Source organism: Culicoides brevitarsis, chromosome 3 (genome assembly GCF_036172545.1).
Source record: "Culicoides brevitarsis isolate CSIRO-B50_1 chromosome 3, AGI_CSIRO_Cbre_v1, whole genome shotgun sequence".
NCBI classification, from domain to species: Eukaryota; Metazoa; Arthropoda; class Insecta; order Diptera; family Ceratopogonidae; genus Culicoides; species Culicoides brevitarsis.
Window position 1 is genome coordinate 20,698,120 of NC_087087.1, and position 26,848 is coordinate 20,724,967.

Sequence of the window (26,848 nt, forward strand, 5' to 3'; positions counted from 1 at the left end):
AGGATCTATCAGGTAATATCCTCAGGTGATACATATTTTTTTTTAACTTTTCCCACGTTGGTCTATTTAAGTTATTTAAATGTTTTAAACTTTTCGCCTATAATATCTATATGGGTACATCAAAAATGTTTAGAAAAAATGAATTTCATAAAATTCATTGCATAAATATTAAATATATATGAAATTTACTATTCCGTAGGATCTAAACTTTTATTTTTTTGAAAATTATTTATTTAAATAGATAAATATTTGAATACTGGTATGTTTAAATAAATTTGAGACGAATAAAAAAGATATCGTAATCAAAATAATTGAATTTATCCCTATAAAAAAAGTGATAAGTATTTATTTGTTCTATTCTCTATTTTTTGTTCACAAAACACATTTAAATAAATCCTATATTTAATATCCTTACGTTAAAATTGCGTTAAATTGCACGTTGATTTCACAGGGCTTTTTGTGTTTAATTTAAGTATTGGTATCACATATTTTAAAATGTCCATTTAGATTCTTATTAATTTAAGTAAATAGTATTGCTTTTCATTAATAATTACAATGGGTTTCTATTACAAATTGCTGACAAACCGACCTCATATACTGATTCTCGCAGTAATTCTGTTCAGTGGTAGTTGTATTATTGCTGGATATACTTTTAACAAACTGCCAGATTTTTCCGATCCAACAATAGTATGGATTTAAAAGTTCGAAAAAAACAAACTTTAATTTCCATATAATTTTAGGGGTTTGAATCTAGGGGTACAATAATTGGGGAAAAATTGACTGCTTGGAAAAACCTCTTATCGGACAATAAACTCCTTGTAGCCAATCCTAAGGAGTTACTTTTAGCCGCTGAAATTGAGAAAATTAATAATAAGCAATTACAAAGGCGTAAGAATATAAACCAACTAAAATTAAACAAAATACAAAACAAATATCAATTAAACCAATCGCAAATCAAAAATGATGAAAATTTTATAAACATTGAAAGGAGAGATCGAACGAAATATGTTAAGAACTCTTCGATTTTGACACATGATCAAAATGAAAATGTCTTAGGAAATGAAGAAAAGTTGCATGGTCAGTTTAAAAAAAAACTAGTTAATAAACCGGATAAGATTGAAGGATTCTTTTGTGACTCACCAAGTAATATTATATCGAAGTAAGCGCTTAAATTTTTATCATAAAAATTTCTTTTTAGGATTTGAATATGCACATTTTGTTATCAAAAAAAGAAATCAAGGAAAAAATTCATCTTTACTGAACATTGAAGACTTTTTGGCTATTTGTGATATGGAACAACGTTTGACGATGGTTAAAGGCTTTGACTTTATATGTGAAAGAAAAATTACATCGCAGAAATGTTGTCGGGCTTGGAGCTTTCCAAATTACATAAGTTTATTAGCGGGAAAAAATAATTGTTTTGAATTAAATGTATGCAACTGCCTACAAAAAACAATAATATTTTGGAGTTCATTATTGTTTTTTTTTTTCAAATTAAATAGGATACTGATATCAGAATGATTAAACAGTTAATAGTGAAATGTTTCCCATATTATCAATCATTAAAATTAAATAGAAATTGCGCCGAGTCGAAATGTCAGGTTCCTGAAAACTGTACAACACATAACGCCGTTTTTAATATTTTTCATTTTTTAAGTAATTTTGACCTCATCAAAGATTCATCAGCTTTCTTGAAAGAAACGATTATTTTTCTTCCGATCGCCAAAAGCTCAAAGGCTTTAACGTTTTACGAAAATATAGATAAAAGGTATAATTTTCATTGAATTTCAATTAAGGCAAGTGCAATTTCAAAAAATGTTTCACATATCCAGCCACCTAACTTTTTTCGAAATTTCAAGGAGGGAATAATGGAATAATGATAATGGTTTGACGAAAAAAGTAAAAAGTCATCAAAAATTGGTTGAAATCTATAGTTTTTGTTATATTCTGCAATTTTTCAAAGAATTAGATTAATTTTCACAGAAAAAAATTAAAAAAATATATCGTTTGAAATTTGCCAAAAATTTTTAAATTTAAAAAAAGTCGTTGGAAAATTTCTATATTTTTTTTTTGTTTCGAAAATTTCTCCGAATGTTAAAATAAATGATCAAAATGTCTTTAAAATACTATTTTAAAAATTAAAACTCTTTAAAAATAGTGAAAAAGATGGAAAAATGATTGATATTATTTGCTCCCCCGTAAATTTGCTCCTGGATCCGCCACTGTTCCATTATCATTACTCCCACCTCTTTACTTTTTAAGGTCCAAAATAATGTAAAACGTTTTTTGGAATTGCACTTGCCTAAAGGTTAAAATTATATCGAATGAATAATTGAATTCAAAATGTTAAATAATTTCGTTATTTAAACACATTTAGGGTGTTCCAAAAACTTATTTTTTTCGCTTTTATTTTTTTTCGCGGTTTCATTCCAAAAATGTAACGTTTTTGGAACACCCTTATAGTATTAATATATATATATTTATAATTTCAGTATACTAAATAATGGAAGAGTAGAAATTGTTGGTATGGATTTAGGGTTGAAAAATATATTATTTGATAAATATTTGGTTGAAGATGCATTCCTAATTGTTGGAGGTGCTTTATTCGTAATTATTTGTATGTGGCTCTATACATCGTCACTTTTTATAACAACGATGACAATAGCTGCAATTTTTTTCTCCCTCGGGATTTCGTATTTTCTATACACGTTGGTTTTTAAAATAAATTTCTTTCCCTTTATGAACGTGATGGCAGTAGTTATAATTATTGGAATTGGTGCAGATGATGCATTTATTTTTATGAAAATATGGAACACTTCACTGTCAGACTATACGACACATTCACAGACAAAAAATTTACAAGTGTACTTAACATTATGCAAAACTTTAGAACATGCTGGTGTTTCTATGTTTGTAACATCTTTTACAACATCAGCTGCATTTTTTGCTTCAATCATCAGTTCAATTACGGCTATAAGGTGTTTCGGGTAAGTTTTCTATGTTCTTAAGTTTTTAATACACAACTGTACTTATAGTCATTTTGGTGTAGAATTTTTGCAGGAACACTAGTGCTAGTGAATTACTTTTTAATGATGACATGGTTACCTGCAATCGTTTCAATCAGAGGAAAAACTAATTTAGAATTCAGGCTTTTTAAATTTAAAAACATTTGGAGACCCACTTTAAAATTGATTCAATGCTTAGAAAACAATATCATCAAACTCGTAAATATGTATTCCATTTTCACAATAATTTGCTTGAGTAAGTTTAAATTTATTTGATTGTTAAATTTTAAAATAATAATTTAACCCTCTTATACTGAACAACATTGTAGGTATTATTGGAATCTATAGCAGTTTTGTAGTTCTTTGTAAACCACAACTTCAACTTCCAGACACTGTGGATTTTAAACTATTCGTAAAAGAGCATCCGTTTGAAATGTATGATACAAAATATAAAAATCGATTTTGGTTTGAACGAGTGCATTCAGTAAGTTTACTGTTTCATTTTATATAATACCTAATTAGTTTATCTTATATGGTGCATTCTTTCTAAAAAATACCAAAACCTCGGTTTGGATTTTTCATAAAACCGTAATAAAATTGAAAAACTATAGCGCCATCCATTTACGGCGTCGGATAAAAATGAACATTTTTTGACCCCCACCCCCCCTATAATCGGAAACCGTCGGAATTTAAAGACCCCCCCTAATTTACGACGTACTTTTTAGTAAAAAACCCCCCTCCCTTTTTCAAGAAAAATTGTTAAAAATTAACTCAAATTTATATGGAAATTTGTGAAAAATTGTTCATGTTTACTCAGTAAGTTAAAAACCAGATCAAAAAAGTTTGAAGCGCTCAAATATTACTGATGAATTGAAAAAAAAAATCTTAACTATAGAGAATTTATACGACGTCGTATTTTCCTTTTACCCCCCCTCCCCCTACGTCGAAATCCGTCGGAAATTCATGGGCCCCTACCCCCCCTCAAATTTCCGACGCCGTAAATGGATGGCGCACTATTCAGTTTAACGTTATTTCCACCAAAAAAGAAAAAAAAATTTGCTTCGGCGAAATTTTTTTCTTCTGATTTTTCAAAATTTTATGATTGTTTTAAAAAAATTTTATCGCAAAATATTGGAAAAATACACGTAGCGAAAAAAAGGTCGAAATTTCAAGATTCATATACATACCATGGAACATATCCCGGGCGAAAAGGATAAATCGCACAACAGCACTTTTTGACAAAATTGAGTTAAGAATGAGAAAATATGCTTAAAGACGGGTATTTTGAGAAACATTGAGAGATTTTCAAAAATTTTCAAAAAAAAAAAAAAAAAATAAAAAATTTTGAATGCCAAATTTTTTAAAAATTTTTGATTTTAAATCAATATTTTTGTTGTTTAGAGTTTTTTACTATGATATTTGTGTATTTAAAATTGATTTTAAAAAATTTTAATTCAAATTGAAAAAAATTAATATCATAAAAATAACTGTCAAAATTTTTTTGAAAAAAAAAATTCAATAATTTTTTATGAAAATATTTTTTTAAAGAAAATTTTATGTCGAAATACGATTTTGAATACAAAAATTACTAAAAATTGAAAAATTTTCTGAGAAATTTCTTGAAAAATTATGAAAATACACCAAAAATTGGTAATTTTTGATGAAATTTTCAACTTTTTTTTTATTTTGCCCCATTGGATTTTCGAATTTAAAATGGGGCATCGGACAAAACTATTGAGTTTCATTTTTGAGCGGCCTTATTTACTTTTGTGCGCTTGAAAATGAAGAAATAGTTTATGAAAAAATTTTAATAGCTTTTTTTCTCGGGCAGTCAGAATCGTTTGGTCAGAAAATCTAAAAATGTGATAATTTTGTGTTTTTAAATAATTTTTAATCATTTATAAAAATTTGAAAATAAGGCGAAAATAAATGTCGCCAAAGCAAAAGTTTCTTATTTTTGGATGGACATTACGATAAAACAATTAGATTGGAATTTTTATAGGTAATTATAAAATCCGGGATTTTGGTATGTTATTAAAAGCTCCATATTAATATTATTTTATTTTTATTTATTTTTTGTTTTTGTTTTAGTCAAATTCTAATTATAAATTGCCATTAAGATTTGTATGGGGTGTGTTGCCTTTTGATAGCGGAAATTATTTGGATCCTCTATCGAGAGGTAATTTACAACTAGATGATACATTCAATATATCATCACCTGATTCCCAAGTGTGGCTATTAGGTTTTTGTAAAATATTAAAAGAACAAAGCTTTTATTTATCAAGTAACGGAGCCCTCCTGCAAAATTGTTTTATTGAAAATTTAATAACTTGGATGTCAAGAAGGTATTATTTAAATTAAAATAGTTTATTTTTACTCGTTTATTTTTCTTTTTTTTCGCATGACAGATACGGGAATAACAATATATTTAAATTTATTTAGTTTTATGTTGATTGTCTTTAAAATTTTACTTCTACTTGTACTTCTAATGTGAAATCGTTAGCTTTCTCTGTAAACGCCGAAGAATTCTTAGCTTTCAACCTGTGATCCCAAGCAGCCAACCTCAAAATTTATTCAGCTCTCCCAGACGGCTCCAAAGGATTTATTAAAAATCTTAATAAATTTTAAGCACGATTGAAGTCAAAAAAGATTTTAATGATTTCGAGTCTCTTCACTATAAAAAATCCATGTCTCGCAAACTTTCATATTTGCGAGACACGGCGTGAGACATGATGCAAGACGCCAGGACAAGACGTTTAGGGGAGATAAAATTTTTAATTTTCAATATTTTTCAATTTTTTAAAAACTTTTTTGAATGATTATGATTAGAAATAGCGAAAAGAAGTATCAAAATACAAAATTTCCTTATAAAAACTGATTTTTGACTATTCTTAGAGATTTTTTTAAAAAAATTGAACAAAATCAACCTTTTTTGGCATCGCAAATTACATTTTTGACTTTGAAAATACATTGACGTCATAAGAAATCAAAAATTCAAGAGAAAATCTTTGTTTTCATCAATTTTTCATATTTTTCAAAATTTTTACGGTGTATCGCATCGTGTCTCGCACTATGTCTCGCGCCGTGTCTTGCACTATGTCTCGCAAATTTTCGGACTTGCGAGACATGGATTTTTTATATTGTAACGGAAGACCTTATGCTCATCAGTCAAATACGTTAACCACACTTCTAAGCCGATTCCATGATTTGCGGTATAATCAATTCGTTATTCTAATTCTAGTCTTACAGTTAAGGCATCTAAAAATTGATGTTGATGTTGATAATTTAAATCAAATTACTATATAAAAAAACGAGAATGAATTGCATTCGTGTATAAAACGAATGACTTGACCGCATTTCAATGTGTTCAATTCCATGATTTTTCATAAATTCTTCGAGTTTTCCCGAGTTTTTCATTAATTTTCACTTTTCATGTTACTCACGAGACTGCCCTGAACATTTTAAAATTTTTCAAGATTTTCCGATTTTCCATGAATTTTCCGAGTTTTCCACTAATTTTCATCAACAACATTTTCCAACGGATGAACACTCACTTAAATTTCCAACGGATAATTTTTTAAATATGCTGTCAAATCTTTCATTTGAAAAGAATTCGCCAAACCTGCTAATTCAAACAAAGTTAAAGTGGCACACCACACAGACGGACGGATGGACGGACGACATCACGAGCACAATACCGCATATTTTTCAAAAAAATTGAAATGCGGTAAAAATAAAACATATCCATACAGAGCTTTTTTAATTCAGTAGGTTTAATTTTCATTAAAAAATTTATGTTAAAAAATCGTAAGTTTAATCATTAATACAAAGTAAGTATTTCCAAATTATAATTTTAAGGAAAAGAGACTCATATCTCAAAAGTTTACAGCTAATTGTTAGTTATTTGATCAAATAACATAGTTTTATGCAAGAACTTCATAAAAGCTCTGAATTTCAATTAAATTAAAAAATCAGTTCCACACAAGAACTTTGTATCGACCTACCGTGACTTTATTTTTCTAACAGAACACTATGTTTACTGCAATTAATAAAATTTAGAGGCTTTTCTATTTATCTGTTTAAAAGATTTGAATCACAATAAAGATTGTGATTTTCTAATCATTTAATTTTTTATGAAAAATCACAAACTTGGTTATTTTATTAAGAAAATCAAATTTTCTTAACTTACCAAAATAAAAGTATTTTTTTTCTTTAAATAAGAAATATATCTCTTTAAATATAAAGAAAGAATGAAGTTTATTTTTCGATATAAACATATTAAGTTTTAAAAAACCGAAAAATTTAGAAATAAATTTGAAAATCAGCGATTCGATTCAAAAGCTCATGAAGGAAAACACTTTTGCATTAATTTATATTTTCTTTGGTATTTCTGCATCTTCCATGTTCAGTTTCGGCGTGTTACAACCATTCGTTTTTTATTTACAGATGTATGGATGAAATGACTAATGTTAATAGATATCCTTGTTGTGAAAAATCTGTTTTCCCGTATAGTGCTGAAGTATTTGATATTTGTCTTCAAGAATCGATCTCATCACTGTACGAAACACCAAGGAAATATTTTGTTCCTGGTGTTGCAGGTATTCAAAACTATAAAATATGTTTATATTCAATATCTAATGTCTATTTTTTTTTATATTTATTAGGACCTAAATTTTCTCGTAGGAACATGTCAAGCAGGAACAACAACAGAGTAATTTTTCCTGTAAAGTCGATTGTTATTGAATATGAGAGTTCACAAGATTTTACGATGTCCTATATTGAAATGTCAGAGTTTGTAAACAATGTCAATCTTTGGTTTACAAAAACCCTACTAACAGCGCCCAAGGGACTTAAAAATGGATGGTTTACGAGTGATTTGGAATTTTATGATTTGCAAGACTCATTAGCAAGAGGAACCTTATTGTCAATCATAGTATCAATAGGAGTAGCATTGATAGTTTTGTTTGTAGTCACCCTTAACTTACTCATAAGTTTTTACGCTATTTTAACAATATCATTCACTATTTTTACATCGATTGCAGTTCTTGTGTTACTAGGTTGGAAACTAAATGTATTAGAAAGTGTTGCAGTTAGTACCGTTATTGGATTATCTATAGATTTTAGTTTACATTATGGGGTTCATTATAAATTATGCAATGAGCCAAATAGACAGTCCGCTACGCAGTTTTCATTATCACGTATGATAAGACCAACTTTAATGGCTGCTTTGACTACCATTGTCGCAGGAACATTTATGGTTTTTTCAAGTGTACTCGCTTACATCCAAATTGGAGTATTTTTGATTGTAGTGATGACAATCAGTTGGATTTACTCAACATTTTTTTTAATGAGTTTATTACGTTTATTCGGCCCACAAAATAATTTTGGACAAATCAAGTCTTCCATTATTTTTTGTAAAAATCATCATAAAAAAACAGTAACCAAACGCTTAGATATTGATTCTGATAGGCAAAAACAAAACGAAAATTTGATTTCAATCTCAGAGGTTTGACAAAAAAAAGTTCAATATTCCATTAATTAATAAATATGTATTTTAATTTAATGTAATCTACATTACAAACTGCTATCGTTTAAGTTAGAGACATTTATAAATAAAACAAATTTTGTAAAAAATAGTGTTTTTTTTAAGCTAGGCTATGGTAGAAAAGAGTCATGTAATAAAACTGTAATGATTTAACGCATATTAACTCAAGTGAAAAGTTGTATTTTTTCGTATAATTGAACGAAAATGATGATCCTACGTTAAGCAAAGATGAAAAACCGATTCAGTCTCAATCGGTCACCAGCGTTGAAGAATTTTTGGGCATGTTGACATGGCTCAAACTGGGATTTGGTCAATTTTCAAGGATTGGAAACTCGTTTTACAACTCAGCAATACAAACAACGAGTGCCTGGATACAAAAGATCAACAGCTGGTTTTATAATTAAGGATTAATTCAAAGATATGTTAATTTAATTAGGCTTAAAGCGTGGGGGAGTGTTATGAATGACCCCTTTAACCCCAATCAATATTTAATTTACATTGTCATAAATGTATTAAGTCTCTTTCTCTTTTCCTAAAAACTCTCGTAGAGATAAGACGTATTAAAATAAATATTATTAATTATATTGAGATTTTTCATGGTTTTTCATTTATTTTCGACAAAGTTTTCTTCAATACAAACAGGTAATTTAGCCCCGCACTCTCGCCTGTGCTGAAGCGTGTTTCTAACAAAGTTTTCTTCAATACAAACATAACTGTGTCAAAATTCACATGATTTTTTCTTTAATTTGTTTGAAAATTTCAAAAAAAGAATTTTTAAGAAATACTGAATTTTAAAAAATCTAAAAAAAAACATGCTGCATGCATACCAGCATATGTCGTTTTGACCTATTATCATCATTTTTTTCTGTCCAATGTGCATTCTTTCTCTTGACATGAATTACAAGAATGAATGAATGAAAATATTTACTTTGGGCTGCAAAAACAACATAGCAAAAAAAGCATACATTGAAAAAGATAAAGCTTGTTCACTTTTCATACTTTCTTTACAGCTTAAGATTTTTTTTTCTATTTAATATATATAATTGAAATGGATATATAACAAAGGAAAAGTGAAAAACAAATTACATGACCATGTTGACCATCACGAGTAATGAAACTTTTGTTCTGGAACTTTGGATCTAGCTTTTAAAAAACGGGAGTTATGGTCATTTGAAATTTTTAAAAAACGCGTTTTTAGTGCTCTTCTAAAAAATTTTTATTTTGAATCTTAAAAATTCAGAAAAATATGCATAAAACGCGTAAAGATCTGTAGTTTCTAAAAAGTATAGGTTCATTGGGGGTATCTTTACTAAAACATGCAAAAAGGGGGGTCAAACTGAAAAAAAATCGAAAAATTGTCAAAAAAAATTCACAAAAGTGAGCCAAAAGGCATGAAAATGCAGTTGGAATTCCGTAACTCGGTAGCTACCTCAATTTCAGACTGTCCTCTTTATTTTAGATACGGGGTTTCATAGATTGGCTCATGCATTCACCATGCCCAGGGGGTTCAAAATTTAAAAAAAACAAGAATTTTTATCATTTTTTACGTTTTTGAACTATAACTTTATTTTTATGAACCAAAATGTCAAAACTGATTACATATTTGAAAAATTCAGGTCTTTTACCATAAAATTGGTGTACATCACTTGATTCGACTTCGGGAAGTAGGAGCAATGGGAGCTCAAAGATGAGGCTATTTTCTACGCTCATTTTCAGCTATAGGGGCATTTTTTGCACTTTGTTTCTCATTTTTGAGCCGTTTGTAGTTGTCTGAGAGCAATATGATGTATGAGTGATCTTCATGAAATTTTCTCAGCTTTCGATTAGCGCAAGCGGTTTCTTTGGTTTGAGCCGTTTTGAGCCAAGTCGTTTTGGACCAGCTATTTTCACTAAAGTAAATTGTTTTTTAGTATAAAACAACTAAATAAGACAGAAAGTACATGTTTTAGATGACTTAAGAGTCAAATTATTAGAAAAAAGTTGGGTTTTAGCAAATTTTTCCTTACATTTGCACCACAGCCCTTCCAAATCGACTCAAACCGATGAAACCGCTTGCGCCAATCGAAAGCTGAGAAAATTTCATGAAGATCACCCATACATCATATTGCTCTCAGACAACTCCAAATGGCTCTAAAATGAGAAAGAAAGTGCAAAAAATTCCCCTATAGCTGAAATTGAGCGTAGAAAATAGCCCCATCTTTGAGCTCCTATTACTCCTACATATATACCGAAGTCCAATCAATGACTGATGTATACCAATTTTATGGTAAAAGACCTGAACTTTTCAAATCTGTAATCAGTTTTGACATTTTATTCATAAAAATAAAGTTATAGTTCAAAAACGTAAAAAAATGATAAAAATTCTTGTTTTTTTTTAAACTTTGAACCACCTGGGCATGATGAATCCATGAGCCAATCTATGAAACCCCGCATCTAAATTGAAGACAACACTCTGAAATTGAGGTAGCTACCGAATTATGGGATTCTAACAACGTTTTCATGCCATTTGGCTCACTTTTGTCAAATTTTTTTGACAATTTTTCTAATTTTTTTCAGTTTGACCCCGCTTTTTGCCCGTTTTAGTCAAGATACCCCCAATGAACCTATACTTTTTAGAAACTACAGATCTTTACGCGTTTTATGCATATTTTTCTGAATTTTTAAGATTAAAAATAAAAATTTTTTAGAAGAGCACTAAAAAACGCGTTTTTTGAAAATTTCAAATGACCATAACTCCCGTTTTTCAAAAGCTAGATCCAAAGTTCCAGAACAAAAGTTTCATAACTCGAGATGGTCAACATGGTCATGTAATTTGTTTTTCACTTTTCCTTTGTCTGCCAACTTTTTTAAATTTCATTTGGAATGCGTCATATCTGGTCTCTAGAAGAATTGCAATTTTTTTGATGTAAAAATAAAAGAAGGAATTCGTCAGAAAACGACTAACATAGAGCAATATAAATAATTTAAAACACCACCGGCATCGCTGATAAACAGTATTTAAGCCAGTTTTCGATACAGACAGACGACTTTTCCTGGGAGTTGCGGGAATCCTTAAATTTCAGTAAAAAATAAAAAATCGCATTATCAAAAGAAAACATTTGTAAAAAGTAGAAAATTAACGTAAATTATACTGAAACAAGATTTTCCAGTTTAAAATGAAAAAAATTGGGAAAATTTATAAAATTTTAGTAAATTTATTTCGAATTTGTCGGATAAAATAAAATTTATTTGATTTTTTGAATTTTAAACATAAAAATTTCAAATTTGAAAACAAATTTGAATTTAATTTAATTCAAATTTGAAAAGTTTAACTGCTTATATCTCGAAAAGTATTCAACTTTTTCAAAATATTTTTGCAAATTCTAAAAGTACTTGAAATTACCTTTCCAATGATATATATCATGCCTTTCAACTCTCCTTGAAAGTCAAAGAATTTGAAGTTCGCATTTCGCGAATTCGCGAAAAAACAGCAAATTTACGAGATGCGAACTTCAAATTCGCTGACTTTAAACATTTTATTTTATCCGACAAATTCGAAATAAATTTACTAAAATTTTATAAATTTTTCCAATTTTTTTCATTTTAAACTGGAAAATCATGTTTCAGTATAATTTATGTTAATTTTCTACTTTTTACAAATGTTTTCTTTTGATGTTGCGATTTTTTATTTTTTACTGAAATTTAAGGATTCCCGCAACTTCCTGCATAATACGAATTTTTTTCTTTCGCATTTAATAACTTGATTTTGAAGATTTTGCTATTTTCCAAATATTTTTATTTTTGTGATAAGACTTTTAAATATATTATTTATTTATTGCATTTTGTTTCGAATCAATAAGCATTTAAAAAATTACATTATTCTTACACAAAGATTTATCTAAATATTTTTAATTGAAAGTTATTGTTTTGCATAAAAGTTAGTAAAATTTTAATAAACAAACAATTAATATTTTATTTGTGGCATTTTTTAAATAAAATTAGTCTAAATAGTTTGTTTTGTTTTATAAATTCCCATTTAGTTTCGATTGTCCTGTTACTACTATAATAGTATTATTTTTCTAAAACTAGAAACATTCGAATAATCAACAGATTAAGAGGTCATATATTGTTTTCCTTTTAACTTATATTAATATATGTATTTCTTAAAGTTTATGTCATTTTTTTAAACATATTAATTTCATTCATATATTTTCATATTACTATTAACTCGCATAAATTTAATTCTATATTATTTATTTTTATCAATTCTATATATCGTTATATTTTTTTTATTGACAATATTTATTAATTAATTGTTTAATGAGCAATTGTTTATTTCTGCTTGTTGATTGAGTTCATATTATTATTTTTTTTGTGATTAGTAAGGTATATTTTAAAAAATTGACGTTTTTATATCTAGGCTTTTACGTATCAAATTAAATAGATTTTTAAATTTTAAAAAGACAATAATCTAAAGGTTACAATTTTTAATTTCCAGGTTAAAATTTTTGAATTATTCCAATCACACACATGTTAAAGAAATACAGAAAATTACCTTTATATGTTTTATTTTTTTTAAATTCTACATTTTATTGACATTGAAATTCAAGGACACGTAAAGATGATAAGGGCAAAATTAAGCCCTTTGTATAATGTAGAGCTCCAATGCCAAATCTATCATTTTAAATCACTTTCTAGCTGTAGAATGCCTTTTTACGATCTAATTACAAATAAGTTCTGTACAAGACTTACAATGTCTAAGCAGTGGCGGGTTTACATTCATACTTTATGGTGCTGCTTGTGAATCATTAAAAATTGTTTAATATTGTGTTGTAAATAATTAATCCACAACATTTTTATTCCTTTAGCTACATAAATATTAGTACATTATTTTTTTCTTTTCCTTCTTTCAATTGTGAAATCTTCGGTTATTTGTATAATTTATTCTATAATATTAAATATTTTATTTTTGTTATATTAGGCCCTCCCAAATGAAACTCCATAGTTTTTGAAAATTTGATTGATTGATGGTGTATTTTTTATAATTAAAAAAAGGTTCAATATTAATAAAACGAAATTTTTTGAAATTGTTGAAAAGACAATTTTTTAAAAACGAATACCTTTTAAGTTTGCAGTTATTTTTAGTTATTCAGACAATTTGAACCATTTATGGTGATTTAAAATCGATATCAGCATTCTTTAAAATTTTTTACAACTCCGATGCCAATTAACGGTCAAAAATTTATTAAATTTTGTATTATGTAGGTATTTCAAAACTTTTTTTTTATTTTGTTTGAGTTTCATTTAGAACTGCCTTAATCATATTTATTTTTTTTTTATTTCTATTCACGTATTATTAATTGATTGATGACATTTATAATTCCATCATATAGAAAACAATCTAATTTTTGTTCTAAATTCTCTCTGTACACTTTTTATTATTTTATTTACGTTAATTTAGAATATTTGCCACTTGTCCATCAATTCTACACATTCAATTCCATGTAGTACAATATTAGCAGTTCTTATGAATTGAAATATGTCTATGTTTTATTTTAGACTAATGCAACAAGTATAATTTGCTTTAGACTGTAGTTTTTTAATCTATGGTTTTTTAAAACAATATGAAGAGTTTTTTTTTGTGGTGTGTTTATACATACTATAACTTTGTTTAAAACATTAAATGAAACAACGTAACAAGAAAAAAATTGTTGTTTTAAGCCAAATCCAATTTAATTTGAATAAAATGTAATTCACTAATATCGATCAGTTAAATCCACAACATATTTACTTGCTGAATCAGTCTTTTAACTGTTTGGCATAATTTTAGACCCAAAATATTATGTAGGAGAGATAACGAATGATAGCATATTATTTTTGATTTCAATCAAAAATAAATCTATTTTTTTTTGTATTCTTACAGACTCAAAAAATAGTTTGAAAAAAGTAATAACTTTCTAAATATGTATTTTAAATTATCATCCAATTTTTGACTAAAAACATCATCAAACTTTTGCAAATTCATAAATTCAAATCCGTATTTGTTAAAATATTATAAATAAAACTAAACTTTTTTTTAGAATTCTCAAAAAACTTTTGCGTTACTCAATTGATAAAAATACGATGTTGTATTTCCTTGGAATTAAAATGATTTTAAAAAGTCTTTAAATAACGCAATGTATTAAAAGTAATGGCCGGATATGATTGAGCAATATGCTTTGTTTTTTTTTTTTTGGAATTTGACAAGGACATTTCAAGCTTAAATTGCTACAAAAAAATAAGTAAATGTAAAATGTATTAAAAATAAATAAAAGTACATTTTACTTTTACTTACGTATGACAAATATTTTATAAAATTCATTTTTATTTATAGTTTATGGTAAAACTAATTTATTTTAATAAACATGAAGGCGCCGTTTGAGTATGATTTTATTTTTTTTTTTATTAAATATTGAGCTAACATTTTCGTTGGAGTCTTTTGAGTGTATTCACACCTATGAATATATTATTTAATACATAAAGCTATTTATTTTAGTTTCATTAAAATTTTTCATTGAAAACAAGATTTTAACAAAAAAGATTTATTTATAAAAATGAAAAAATAAGCAGGTGAATATCAAATTTATTTATAATAAAAACAAAATGTCATTTTAAAATCATTAACAAATCATTTTAAAATTACAAATATTCAACAATATCACATTTAATTGATATATTTGGACAACTAGCCCCAAACATGTTTCGTTGCCGATAAGATCGACTTTCTCTTTCTGTGAGTAGTTTTTGAAAAATTGGTAAGATTGCTGTGTCACCTTCTAGTAATTCTGTCTCAGAACAAGCGCCATATATGCTTGATGAAGAATCTTTTTTATGTCTTTTTTTATGCTTATCTGGTGCTACATTTGGTGTCGAGTGATGATGCGAGTGTTGAGATTTAACTAGTTTTCGATTTTGTATACAAGGAGTCACGTCTCGTTCGCGTTCACTATCAGTTTCGCTTTGACACACTGCCATTTTTTGCTTGTGTCTATGTTTCGTACGGTTTTTTTCTGAAACACTGCGTTGCATATACCCTGGAGATGATGGTGAAGCTCGGTTTTCTGTTGTATTACTAATTGGACTAACATGGTCTTGACAAATATAATCTCGTTGCTTTCTAGGAGATGTACAAGATCGTTGCTTTGCCTGTTGTAATGTGTGCGTATCCCAAAGATCACTTTGAGAAACAACAAAATTACCTTTTGCTGCAGAGCCAACTTGCATACTGACTCGTCGTGAGGGTTCGTTGCTTAAATCTATGATTGATGAAAACAAGAAATACAATATAATATTAAAATGGCTAACAATTGTACCGTATTTCGTTTCGAAATGGATAAATATGAGTAATAAATTTGATATATTAAATTTTACAAATTACTTTTTGTACTTCCTTTTGAGAAATGAGGGCAGACATTAAGCTCACTATTTGAATGCGCAATCGATGATCTTTCACTTGTACTATTTACTGTGTTTATTTCAGTATTAAACTTTGTCAAGTTTCTCGAAGATCTATCGTCAATATCCTGTTTCAATAATTGTATCATTATAAACATCTAATCAATTATAATAAGAACTTACTGGTAATCCATTTGAAGTCCAATTTGTCATCGTATTGGCATCTACAGAGTTTTTCCTCTTAAGCAACACATCGTTTGGAATATTTTGATATTGTGGTTCACAATATTTTTCGACTAAAGCGGCCTTTAAGTCAGATTTGTGCTCGATTCTCTGTGGAACTGCGTATAATACATCATTGTTTTTCTCAGTTATAAAATTTTTCGGTAGTGGTTCACAAAACATGTTTGAAGTTTTTGATGAGGCGATTTTGTTAATTTGAGTTGAAGATTTCGATAAATTATCATCTTGGAATACTTCATCTCCAGGCAAAGTAACTCGTTTTTTTCTAGAGATGATAAATAAATATATTTAAAAAACAGAATTTAAGGTTGCTCCAAATGTTTCAGTCGTTGCAATAGTTTCGGAGAGCAAGGTAAAATAAAATCATTTCAGACATTTTATAGTGAAATTCTAATTTTATTTGACTTTAGGGTGTTCCAAAAACGTATCTTGTTTCGCGTTTACTCCCCCATCATTTTTCTGAAAAATTGCCATGGGAGATAGGTAGAAATTATATATTTATATGTAGATTTTGAAATACTTTTTCATATTAATTGACTTAAGAAATAAAGTTTTTCTTGCTTTTTTAGCGATATTTTAGCTGTTTTTCAACAATTTTGACATTTTACACTATTTAAGAGTTTATTCATGAACATTTCGATTAAAAAATCAAGAATTAATTTTTTACAAAAAATAACGATCAATAACGATGAAAATTTTTTTTTTAGAAAAAATTTTTGGAAAAGAAAAAATGAGTCAAAACGCTAATTTAACAACAATACTATGGGAAATAATTCAAATTTGAACAATTTCATTACTTTTCCATACTAAATAGTACTAAAAGCGAAAATCTTTGTAAAATGGATTTTTTTTCAAACATGTAACGCGAAACAGAAAACGGTTTTGGAACACCCTTATTACCTTATTATATTATTGAGTTTCATTTGGACAAAAAGAAAAAAAAATAAACGAAAAAATATTGAGATTTTTTTTCTACTGAAAAATCTGTAAAAGTATTTATACTTAGGTTCGGGAGTCTTTTGATCACAACGCTCCATATCATCTTTACTGCTAGCAACAGATGTCATATCAGTTGTATCAACACATGATATTTCTGGAACTAAAACATGTAAATGTCTGTTCAAGCAAAAATCATGCATAATGTTTTGCACAACTTACCGGCCACACTTGACAAGTCATGTCTAGAAGCACCAGGCACACTTAGTTTGGAAGAGTCATGTAGCGGTTCGGTGTCCCCCATGTTGTTATCTATCCACTTACGAGCCTCGGGACCAAGTTTTCTTATAAGTTCTTGTAACTCTCTTTCTTTTTCCATTAAAGCTTTCTTGAATTTATTATTGTTTGATTTCACGTCTCGCATCCGTGATTCAAGTTCACAAACCGATGAATCACGGCGGTTTTTGGACATCGGTCTAAGTGTCGTACGTGTTTTTTTATCAACAGCCCCGGTTGGATTTCTTCGTAGTTCTACAATCTAGAGGAACAATTAATATATTTTTTTATTTCCATTTCTTAAATTTATTATTTTTTGTATGTAATATAGGCCACTACAAAATTGTTGATATAAATATAAATTAACCTCACAAAAATAGAAAGAAATTCACCTTTGGCACAAAAACCAAGCATAAAGTTGTAGTTGTACAAAATATTATAAACACAGAAATAAGTATAAAAACAGCATCTTTTCGATCAGATATAATAAGAGCGATAGAACCACCCATTATACACATCATTGTTACATTATAAACGGAAAGTCCAATATGCTTTGAGTCATTTAAAGCTGGTATCGAGACATTTCTTGTTTCCCAAGCTAAGAAAGCACCGAAGACAAGCAGGAGTCCCTTATATGCATAGATTACACCGAAAAAGATTGTAATTCGCTTCGATTGGCAATACTCATTCTCCTGTACAATCAAAACATCTTCTAAGGCTGGATGCGACTAAAAAAATATAAATTCAGTTTTTGATTGCTTTATTATGTTTTTACTTACATATGGCTCCATTTGTTTTGTGTCTCTGTAAAATGGATCAGCAATTTGCCATGTTAACATAATTGCCAAATCAATAGCTAGTAAAACACCAACAACCATAAATAATTGGTAATCTTTAATAACTTTTTTGTTCAGCTTCACGTCTGTGAATATGGAGTGTACACGCCATGTTTTTGAAAACATTGCTCCAAATGCTAAGCTAAATCCAGCCATTAGTAACCATGCACGCGTGGTACATATATATGGAAAGGCCTCAACACTACTTAGACCACTATCCAAACCCAAAAATATAACGCTTAGATAAGTAAGCATACATCCAATGATGATCAAATTGTTTAGATGTGGGCTTGACATTTTAATGTATCTTAAATAAATAAATGGTATATAAATTTTAAAGGTAAAAAATATATGTTTTTATAATCAATTTTCGAATGAGAAGATTTAGATAAAAGTATGTTGTTAATGAAGATGATTTTTAATAAAACAAAACATTATTTTTTTCACCTTTGATTTCGATATCTAATATTAACTCCTAGAAATACAGTTGCTATCAATATACCAATGACAGAACATGCTACAAGTATAGCATAGATGGTTAAATTTACTTGTCCATGCTCAATAATTCGAAGTGTCCGATCTTTTGGAGGATATCGACCCACCTTCAATGTAAAAAAAAATTGTAATTTAAATTACAATATTAAGTTTCACATACAGTTTTAGATACTTACCCACTTTACGGGCAAACCTAAAGATAGGTCTAAATGATTATGTAAAGAGTTATATTCACCAACTTTGACCCAATCACCATGTTGAAATTGTTTTAGTTCAAAACTAGCTTTTCGTTCATTGTTATAAAAACGAACAGGACCCTATCAAAATTGAGGTTCTTCAATTTGCTCAATACCTAAATCTTATAATTTCACTTTTTATAATTTTTAATTTTCACTTTTTAACGTATTTAGTTGTTACACGAAGAATCATTGCATTTAAAAAAATATTTTAAAAATTTATTTTTTTGAAAAATTTTAATTTTGGTCAAAAAAAAAATCAAAAATGTCTTATCAATGCAAACTTACTTTGTTTTTTTGTATGATTTTTTTTTTGAGTTGTTATTGTTTATGATATTTTGTTCAACAAATGTTAAAAATGTTTCCATTTTATACTTATTTTTACCAAATTAATATTTAATTGATTATTATTATTTTTCAAAATAAACTAATTTTACACAAAAAAAAAATAACGATCAAAAATATTAAAGTTATTTTTTATAGATCCTTTTAAAATAAGTCTAAAACTAGAGTTCAATACGATATCATAGAAAGTAATTTTGAATTACTTTAAATTACTTGATTTTTTTTAATTTATCCAAACAAAATAGTACTAAAAACGAAAATATATATAAACTTTCTATATCCCCCCATCTTCCATGATTTTAATTTCAAAATTGTAACGCGAAACAGAAATGTTTTTGGAACACCCTGAATGGGTGCATTCAAGAATGCTCATCGCTTCCATCATGATTTTTTTCTGCAGTTTTTTTTTTCATCGAATGCGTTTAAATTAAAATTTGTTAAATTGTACTCAAACATCATAAAATGTAAAATATTCATCAAAAAAATCACATTTATGATGGAAAAAAATATTACAGAAAAAAACATAATGGAAGCGATGAGTTTTCTAAAATGCAGCTAATGTGCTCGTTCCATTATTTTAATTTTTTTTTCTAAAATCAAGAAGTGAGCTTCAAATAGGATGGGAAATCATAAGTTGATGCGTAAAAGTATAAATACTGGCGCATAAAAATTTTAATTTCATATACCTACATTTGAAAAACTTTCGGAGAAAAAAAAAAATTATTATAATTATAAATGTCTTTCTCATAAAAAGAAAAAATTCTAATTCAATAAAAAGTGAAAATATTAAATTTAGTTACCTTATTTAGCAAATATTTCACAATTTTTTAATATATTTTGTTATTCAATATTCAAGTTATTTAATATTCACTTACTGTAACACCTTCAAAGCTGGTGTTCTGTAATGCTTCCAAAAAAATGTTTTCCCATTCTTTCATACGATATTGAAACTTTTGCACAAGACCTTCTCTTCGTTGTGAAACATACTGAATAGCCATGGCTACAGCCCAAATTCCATCATACGTATAACCATGAAATATTGAATATTCATTTCCACGACGGCTGTTGTATTCTTTCATATATTCAGCTGCAGTCTGAATAAATAAGTTCATTCGTTTGAAAATTAAAGACCTTGGTACTATTTAATTTAGTATAATATTTACAATTCCTGATACAGTTATGTCTCCACTTGTTGATAAGGGCAACAACTCTGCTATTATTACTGACTCCAGTGCAACTTCAATTTGTTCAACAGTGCATTCTAAATCTGTATGGTTCCACCATAGTTGAGAATAAGAACCCATAATTAACCACACATAGGTACGTCCAAATATATCTTGTCTATATGACATGTATTATTAGTTGGGTCATATGAAAATTTATGTATCAAAATATACTAACCTATATGCCTCACAAAAAACCTTTCGAGCATATGTTTCATTAAAGTTTCCCAAAATGATTCGCACATCTTTGTCTCGCAACTTTTGTAGTGATTCTACGACATCATTAACAAAACTAGTCGTTTCAACAATATCGCAACCCATATTATCTAGATCTGCCACCATCTGGTTATGAGGAAGAGAATATCTTGGTTCATTTTGATATATTGTACCTACTCGTGTCCAATTAAATTCTCGCAAAAATGCTAACCGGGGCGCATTAAATGCATTTTCAGATGGAACCACTCGAAAAAAGTTTGGAAAAGCATCTTTAGTAAACATGGGATGTGTATCTGCGTACGAAAGTTGAGTGAGATGCCAATGTTTGCTAGCTTTCGCTATGGGATCTGTAACATGAGTACAAGCGGCACCGAACAACATTAGTTTATGGGGTCCAGAGTGCATCATATCGAAAAACGATTTTATTCCAACTGCTGCTTTACATTCCGTATCGTTCCACCACATATGTAACCGAAAATTTCGTAGCACAGTCGAGTGCTCATTTACATGATCTAAAGCAATTTTTACACTTGGCATCACCCCACGTCCTACAATTTAAAATAAATTAACTTATTTTTAATTTTTAACTAATGAATTTGTGTACCTGTTTCTGATTTTTCCACACCTTCTCTATATGGAAAGAATCCGGCGATATATACATCTAATTTTTTGCTGCTTCGTTGACTGTTTACCTCAACAACAGAATTTACCAATGTGTAAATTAACAATACTAAGTATAGAGAAAAGTTCCACAAACAAAATTCGTTTTTCATTTTCATTATTTTATCTAAAAAAAATAAATATTTTGAGTAATAGTATAGTCGGTAAATACATATATACGTACTGTTCCGTTTATAATAACAAATACACAATGCTCAATAACAAAATATTTTCTCTTATAATTTTTAATCTAGTTTGATCTACAGAACACATTAACAGGTTCCATTTATATGTTTCGTTAAAATGAAAGGAAGAAATTTAAAAATAAGCTAAATAAGTAACATTGATAAATTATTAAGGTGTGTTCTTTAATGGAAATTTTTTATTATGTAAATTAAGCGTTCCCGCGTATGTAGTTTTCAAAAATAAAAATTAAATTTTCGAAATAGATAATTTAAAAATGTATATGGTTTATTTCACGAGGAATCACGGAAAATCACAACTTCGCCAAATCAAAAATCTAAGAAACTTTCCATCTAGAGCATGAAAAAATAAGAAACTTTTGTTCTAGCGAAACTCTCTGGCGGTTAATTTTCCCAGTTTTTCTTCAGAAACGGAATTGGCAAAAAGGGGTTCAAAATTCACATTTTTGGGTTTCCTGATGCAACGGTTCATTTGCGGTCATATGTTTCATGGAGAAAAATGATGTACTCGAAACAACAAACAATTCTAGTGAAAAAATTTTTTAAAAAATTGACATTCAAATTTTGACGTTTTTCTCACGTGAAAATCCGACAATTTTCATAGGTTCAGGTCAAATTTTTTCGAAAAATTTTTTTTCACTGGAATTGCTTGTTTTGTCGAGTAGATCATTTTTCTCCATGAAACATATAGTCGGAAACGGACCGTTGCATCAGAAAACCTAAAAATATGTCGATTTTTATACATTTTACTCTACAGTAAAATCGGTTTTTAAAGAAAAACTCGGAAAATCCACTGCCAGAAAATTTCGTTAGAACAAAAGTTTCTTATTTTTTCATGCTCTAGATGGAAAGTTTCTTAGATTTTTGATTTGGCGAAGTTGTGATTTTCCGTGATTCCTCGTGAAATGACCCATATATAATACTATTCAGTTCAAAATAGACCTTTAGGAAAAAGCGCAATTATGTATTTTTATTACTTTGTTTCGGTTTTGAGACATTTTAGTTGTGGAAATGGACAAACGTAAAAGCTTTTTTCACCTCTCGTAACTTATAAAATCACAGTCAAGAAATCTTAAACTTTTCTCACTTAAAAGAAAATAGGTGATACTGATTTTTTATACCAAACTACGGTTATTAGTAAGACTTATTATATTTAATCTAAATGTATGTTTTACTAAGAATCCAAAGACATACCTTATTAGTAACTTCAGATATCAGAATTAATCGTAATTTGTATTGTAGTTTTTTCTAAAATTTAAAAATATCAATATATTATAAAATGATTTTAAATTTTACTATCGAAACAATCATTGAATTAAATTTTGAGTTCATAAAAATTACGAATGAAGTCTATTTTTTTATCAATTGTTCACATTTTAAACTAGTATATTTACTAGTTTATTATAATTTTTTATTTCAAATTCACCTGAATGTTTTGAAGGTTACAATAGAAGATTTAACTTTAGCAAACACTGAGTTGCTTATTTTATGTAAATTATAATTTTAATTTTGTTGCTTCTTAGTATAATCAAGTTTAAAAAAGTTATCCATTGTACAACAACTATAATCGTTTTTTTTATTCGTCAATTATTTGTAATAAATTTAGAAAAAAACACATTTTTCCATTTTTACAACAGAGAGTTTTTAGATTTCCATGTATAAGAAAAGCACAATTTCGGTTTCAGGTTAAACTAGCTAGGATTTTCGTTTGCTGAAATGGCTAAAGCTTAAAATTTAACAAATGTTTCTGTATTAGTGTCTGTCAAAAAGATATGAGCTCCTTCTAATACAAATATTGAACAATAAAAGCCCGAATTAGTGCCTTTAGCTATAGGATATGTTTCTTTTATTACCAAGGAAAGGGATATATAATAATATGAATGTAGACAAGCATGCGTATTACGTACTCCCTGCATGATAATAAACAATTATATTAGATCTGCTTTATTTTTTTCCAAATGCTTAATTCCTTAAATTTTTTCAACCAATTTATTTTACAATATCTTTTCAAAATGCACACGAAATGCGATTCTCAAGCGAAAATCCTTAAAAAATTTGCTTAATCCGAAAATTATTAACATGCGCAACGTGTTCTGCTTAACTTAAAAAGCTTTATTTTTGCATACTTGGTTTTTTAACATGCTGTAAACATGATGCCAACTAAAACCGCTCTCGAATAATATAACTTGTGTCTCCATAGCAACCTTTTCGATAAACAATCTTTTCAAAAAAAATTTAATTAAATATTTTCCCTTAATAAATAAATTCTATATTAAGATAATCTATTGATCTAATATATATTTGCAAATATAAAACATCATCAATTATTTATATTCAACCTTCATAAACGAAAAAAAAAATGGAAAACTATGCTCCTTCAAAGTATAAAATTTTATCACAAATTGGGGAGGGTGTACACGGAATTGTGTTGAAAGCAAAAAATAAGGAAACTAATCAATTAGTGGCCATCAAAAAGTTAATACTTAAAAATAAATTTGGCGGAGTTCAACTTAGCACTTTAAGAGAAATCATGTCTCTAAAAAAATGCGACTGTAAATACGTTAGTATTTAGAAAGAAAAAACACCAGATATTGTGCTATTATTAAAAAGATATTTAATTATACTATTCACGTCAAAATTCTAAAATAATAATATTACAAACAAAACGAGAAATAGTGTAGATAAGTAATAATAATCATTTCATAAGATATTTATATAAATGTTACAGTAGAGCCAATACAAAAATCAAAAACGATTTTCTTAAAGTACATACTATACTTTCTATGTTTTACAGATTTTGAAGCTCATTGAAATATTTTATGACATATCTGGACCATCATTAGTATTGGAATACATGCCTTACACATTGCATTCAAAATTAAGAGATCATTACAATCCCCTTTGCCGACATGATATAAAAAAATACACACATATGTTATTAAAGGGACTAAATTATTTACATGAAAATAATATTATGCACCGGGTAATACCTATTATTACTAATAATTTTAATTTTGTTTTATTTCACGCGTATTTTTAGGATATAAAACCAAGTAATCTTCTTATCGATAGTCATGGGATTTTAAAATTGGGAGATTTTGGTTTATCAAGGGTGTATTTTTCAGAATTGGAAAATCGTCCATATACAGCACAGGTTGCATCTAGATACTACCGAGCACCAGAAATTTTATATGGTTCACAACGATATAGTCCAATGGTCGATATTTGGGCAGTTGGTTGTGTATTTGCTGAAATGCTACGTGGGGGTACTCCTCTGTTTGCAGTAAGTTTTTACTCACATGTCTCTTACTTATTACACATTATGTCTTTTTTCATAAAAATAAATATAAACAACAAGATTAAATACCAATTTTTTTTTGAAAATAAAATTTAAATTTCTAATATCATTTAGAAATCAGACGGTAAACCATTTTACTTTCGAAATTGAATGAAACCTTTTTTTACAATGAATTTTTGACTATTTATCTAAATATCTAATTTTGGAGACTACCAAAAAATAAAAAATTGAATTTTTAAAATTGACACTAATTTTCTTTGTAGGGTTCAACAGACATTGAACAGTTGGCCCTTGTGATACGCTCTTTGGGTACTCCTAGTTTACGAAATTGGCCAGAAATACAAAAATTACCAGACTACCATAAAATAAGGTATTTTTATAGTGTTTTTAAATTATATGATTTTTAACATTTATTTAATTTTGGATAGTATTGAACAAAAAAGTGAAGAAAAATCAAACAATATCTCCAACGGTAAAATTTAAAGTAAAATATATATATTTTGGGCACGTGACCTTAGAAAAATTTTCTTCTACATTCCAATAGGGAACGTCTTATTAAAGCGATTTTCTTTTGTTTTTCGTATGCATTTATCGTAAACATTAATTTTTCAATTAAAAAATCCCTAAAAATGTCAAAAATACTTCCATCTTATATTTAATTTTTGTTTTTTTCCCCCGAATTTTTTCAACAAAATCGTAGGGGGGCGACAAAAAATGAATATGGTGCATTCCATTTTAAAAAATACCAAAATTACGATTTTGATTGTTCCTGATTTTTTCACAAAACAGTAACAGAACTGAAAAATTTATCGTGACGTCCATCAAAAAAGAAGAAACTTTTGGTTTGGTGAATTTTACGATAGTTTTAAGAAATTTTTATCGCAATACATATATGGAAAAAATCCGGGTAGCGAGAAAAAGGTCAAAATTTCAAGTTTATTATTTCGAAATTTTCGTTCGCCAGGATGGTTTGTCGTCTCGAGTACATCAAATTTTACCATGGGACATGTGTTTGGAAACAAACTGTTTGGTCATAAAGGCTAAAAATGTGATATTTTTGTTTTTTAAAAAATTTTGAACCATTGATAAAAATTTTAAAAATAAGGCAAAAATAAATATCGTCAAAGCAAAAGTTTATAATTGTTGGATGGAAATTAAGATAAAACAATCAGATCTGGACTTTTATAAGTAAATTTAAAATCCGGGACTTTGGTATTTTTTAGAATGCTCCATATATTAAATTTATTCAAATTTTCCTAGAAAATAGTTCTCACAAAGATTGTTAAAATTACATAACTAAAGTAGTTGAAAAACCCCCGGGTTATATCTCTACATGTCAATGCGACTATCAGACAATGTTGTATGAAAAAATTAGCTCAATAAAGAAAACATTATTATATTAAATTTATTCGCCTTAGTGTATTAAAATTTAATTTAAAAATAAACAGAATAATAATTATGCTTTAATACATATTCTTTAATGACATTTAGATGAAAAAAAATTCACGTGACCAAAATCAAAATTCATTTTTTTTTGTTTCTCAATCAATCTTTGTAAAAGTTCCTTTGCCCTAATTATATTTAATAAAACACAATACAATTTCGAAATTTTAGTTTTCCATATTCAAAAGGAGAGCCTTGGGAAAATATGTTTCCTACCCCAACAATGCGAGAAGAAATTGAACTAGTTGATGCCCTGATACAGTACAATCCTAAGAAACGTTTGACTGCAAATGAGGTATGGCTATAAATGTGGTATTAAACATATATCTCTTATTTCATTGATTTTTTATTATTTAAGGCAATTAGTCATCACTATTTTACTTAAAATTTTAAAGACGTTTAAATTAAAAAGATTATTAATAAAATTTATACCTACTTATAATTATCAAAAAAAAAAAAAAAATAAAGTAAAATA

At 27.8% G+C, this 26,848-nt stretch overlaps 3 protein-coding genes across 8 annotated transcripts; 2 read left to right on the forward strand and 1 right to left on the reverse strand.

Moving 5' to 3' along the window:
- The first annotated feature begins 432 nt into the window (after positions 1-432).
- LOC134836135 (protein dispatched) lies at positions 433-9,140 on the forward strand. Of its 6 annotated transcripts, XM_063851359.1 has the most exons (11): positions 437-687; positions 741-1,143; positions 1,199-1,431; positions 1,503-1,768; positions 2,493-2,987; positions 3,050-3,261; positions 3,335-3,489; positions 5,008-5,031; positions 5,097-5,350; positions 7,452-7,603; positions 7,670-9,140. In XM_063851359.1, the coding sequence occupies exons 1-11, from the start codon at positions 556-558 to the stop codon at positions 8,515-8,517; spliced, it is 3,174 nt and encodes a 1,057-aa protein (XP_063707429.1). In that variant the 5' UTR covers positions 437-555; the 3' UTR covers positions 8,518-9,140. The 6 variants fall into 6 exon arrangements, with proteins under 6 accessions (XP_063707433.1, XP_063707431.1, XP_063707432.1 ...); XM_063851363.1 differs by lacking the exon at positions 7,670-9,140 and having other exon boundaries at positions 433-687; positions 5,097-5,184; positions 7,452-7,597; XM_063851361.1 differs by lacking the exons at positions 7,452-7,603; positions 7,670-9,140 and adding an exon at positions 5,414-5,534 and having other exon boundaries at positions 433-687.
- A 6,067-nt stretch (positions 9,141-15,207) lies between these two features.
- LOC134836138 (gamma-aminobutyric acid type B receptor subunit 2) lies at positions 15,208-23,376 on the reverse strand. The gene is made up of 16 exons (XM_063851370.1): positions 23,059-23,376; positions 22,827-22,880; positions 21,614-21,689; positions 21,374-21,556; positions 20,732-21,317; positions 20,494-20,671; positions 20,206-20,424; positions 18,926-19,066; positions 18,702-18,856; positions 18,198-18,561; positions 17,811-18,146; positions 17,365-17,680; positions 17,209-17,305; positions 16,147-16,471; positions 15,947-16,091; positions 15,208-15,824 (listed from the first exon to the last, which is right to left on the reverse strand). The coding sequence occupies exons 4-16, from the start codon at positions 21,540-21,542 to the stop codon at positions 15,208-15,210; spliced, it is 3,648 nt and encodes a 1,215-aa protein (XP_063707440.1). The 5' UTR covers positions 21,543-21,556; positions 21,614-21,689; positions 22,827-22,880; positions 23,059-23,376.
- A 615-nt stretch (positions 23,377-23,991) lies between these two features.
- Positions 23,992-26,840, forward strand: LOC134836139 (cyclin-dependent kinase 20). The gene is made up of 6 exons (XM_063851371.1): positions 23,992-24,192; positions 24,427-24,615; positions 24,673-24,915; positions 25,194-25,300; positions 26,545-26,668; positions 26,732-26,840. The coding sequence occupies exons 1-6, from the start codon at positions 23,992-23,994 to the stop codon at positions 26,756-26,758; spliced, it is 891 nt and encodes a 296-aa protein (XP_063707441.1). The 3' UTR covers positions 26,759-26,840.
- The last annotated feature ends 8 nt before the right edge of the window (positions 26,841-26,848 follow it).

Excerpts from the sequence above, each read along its gene's own strand:
- LOC134836135 (XM_063851359.1), top strand. The coding sequence starts at position 556 with ATGGGTTTCTATTACAAATTGCTGACAAACCGACCTCATATACTGATT. Across the intron at positions 3,262-3,334 it reads TTTCACAATAATTTGCTTGA|GTATTATTGGAATCTATAGC; the intron begins GTAAGTTTAAAT and ends ACAACATTGTAG. Across the intron at positions 7,604-7,669 it reads TTTTGTTCCTGGTGTTGCAG|GACCTAAATTTTCTCGTAGG; the intron begins GTATTCAAAACT and ends TATATTTATTAG.
- LOC134836138 (XM_063851370.1), bottom strand. The coding sequence starts at position 21,542 with ATGAAAAACGAATTTTGTTTGTGGAACTTTTCTCTATACTTAGTATTG. Across the intron at positions 19,067-20,205 it reads CCAGCTTTGAAGGTGTTACA|GGTCCTGTTCGTTTTTATAA; the intron begins GTAAGTGAATAT and ends CAATTTTGATAG. Across the intron at positions 18,857-18,925 it reads TAGGTTTGCCCGTAAAGTGG|GTGGGTCGATATCCTCCAAA; the intron begins GTAAGTATCTAA and ends TTTACATTGAAG.
- LOC134836139 (XM_063851371.1), top strand. The coding sequence starts at position 23,992 with ATGGAAAACTATGCTCCTTCAAAGTATAAAATTTTATCACAAATTGGG. Across the intron at positions 24,616-24,672 it reads AAAATAATATTATGCACCGG|GATATAAAACCAAGTAATCT; the intron begins GTAATACCTATT and ends GCGTATTTTTAG. Across the intron at positions 24,916-25,193 it reads GGGGTACTCCTCTGTTTGCA|GGTTCAACAGACATTGAACA; the intron begins GTAAGTTTTTAC and ends TTTTCTTTGTAG.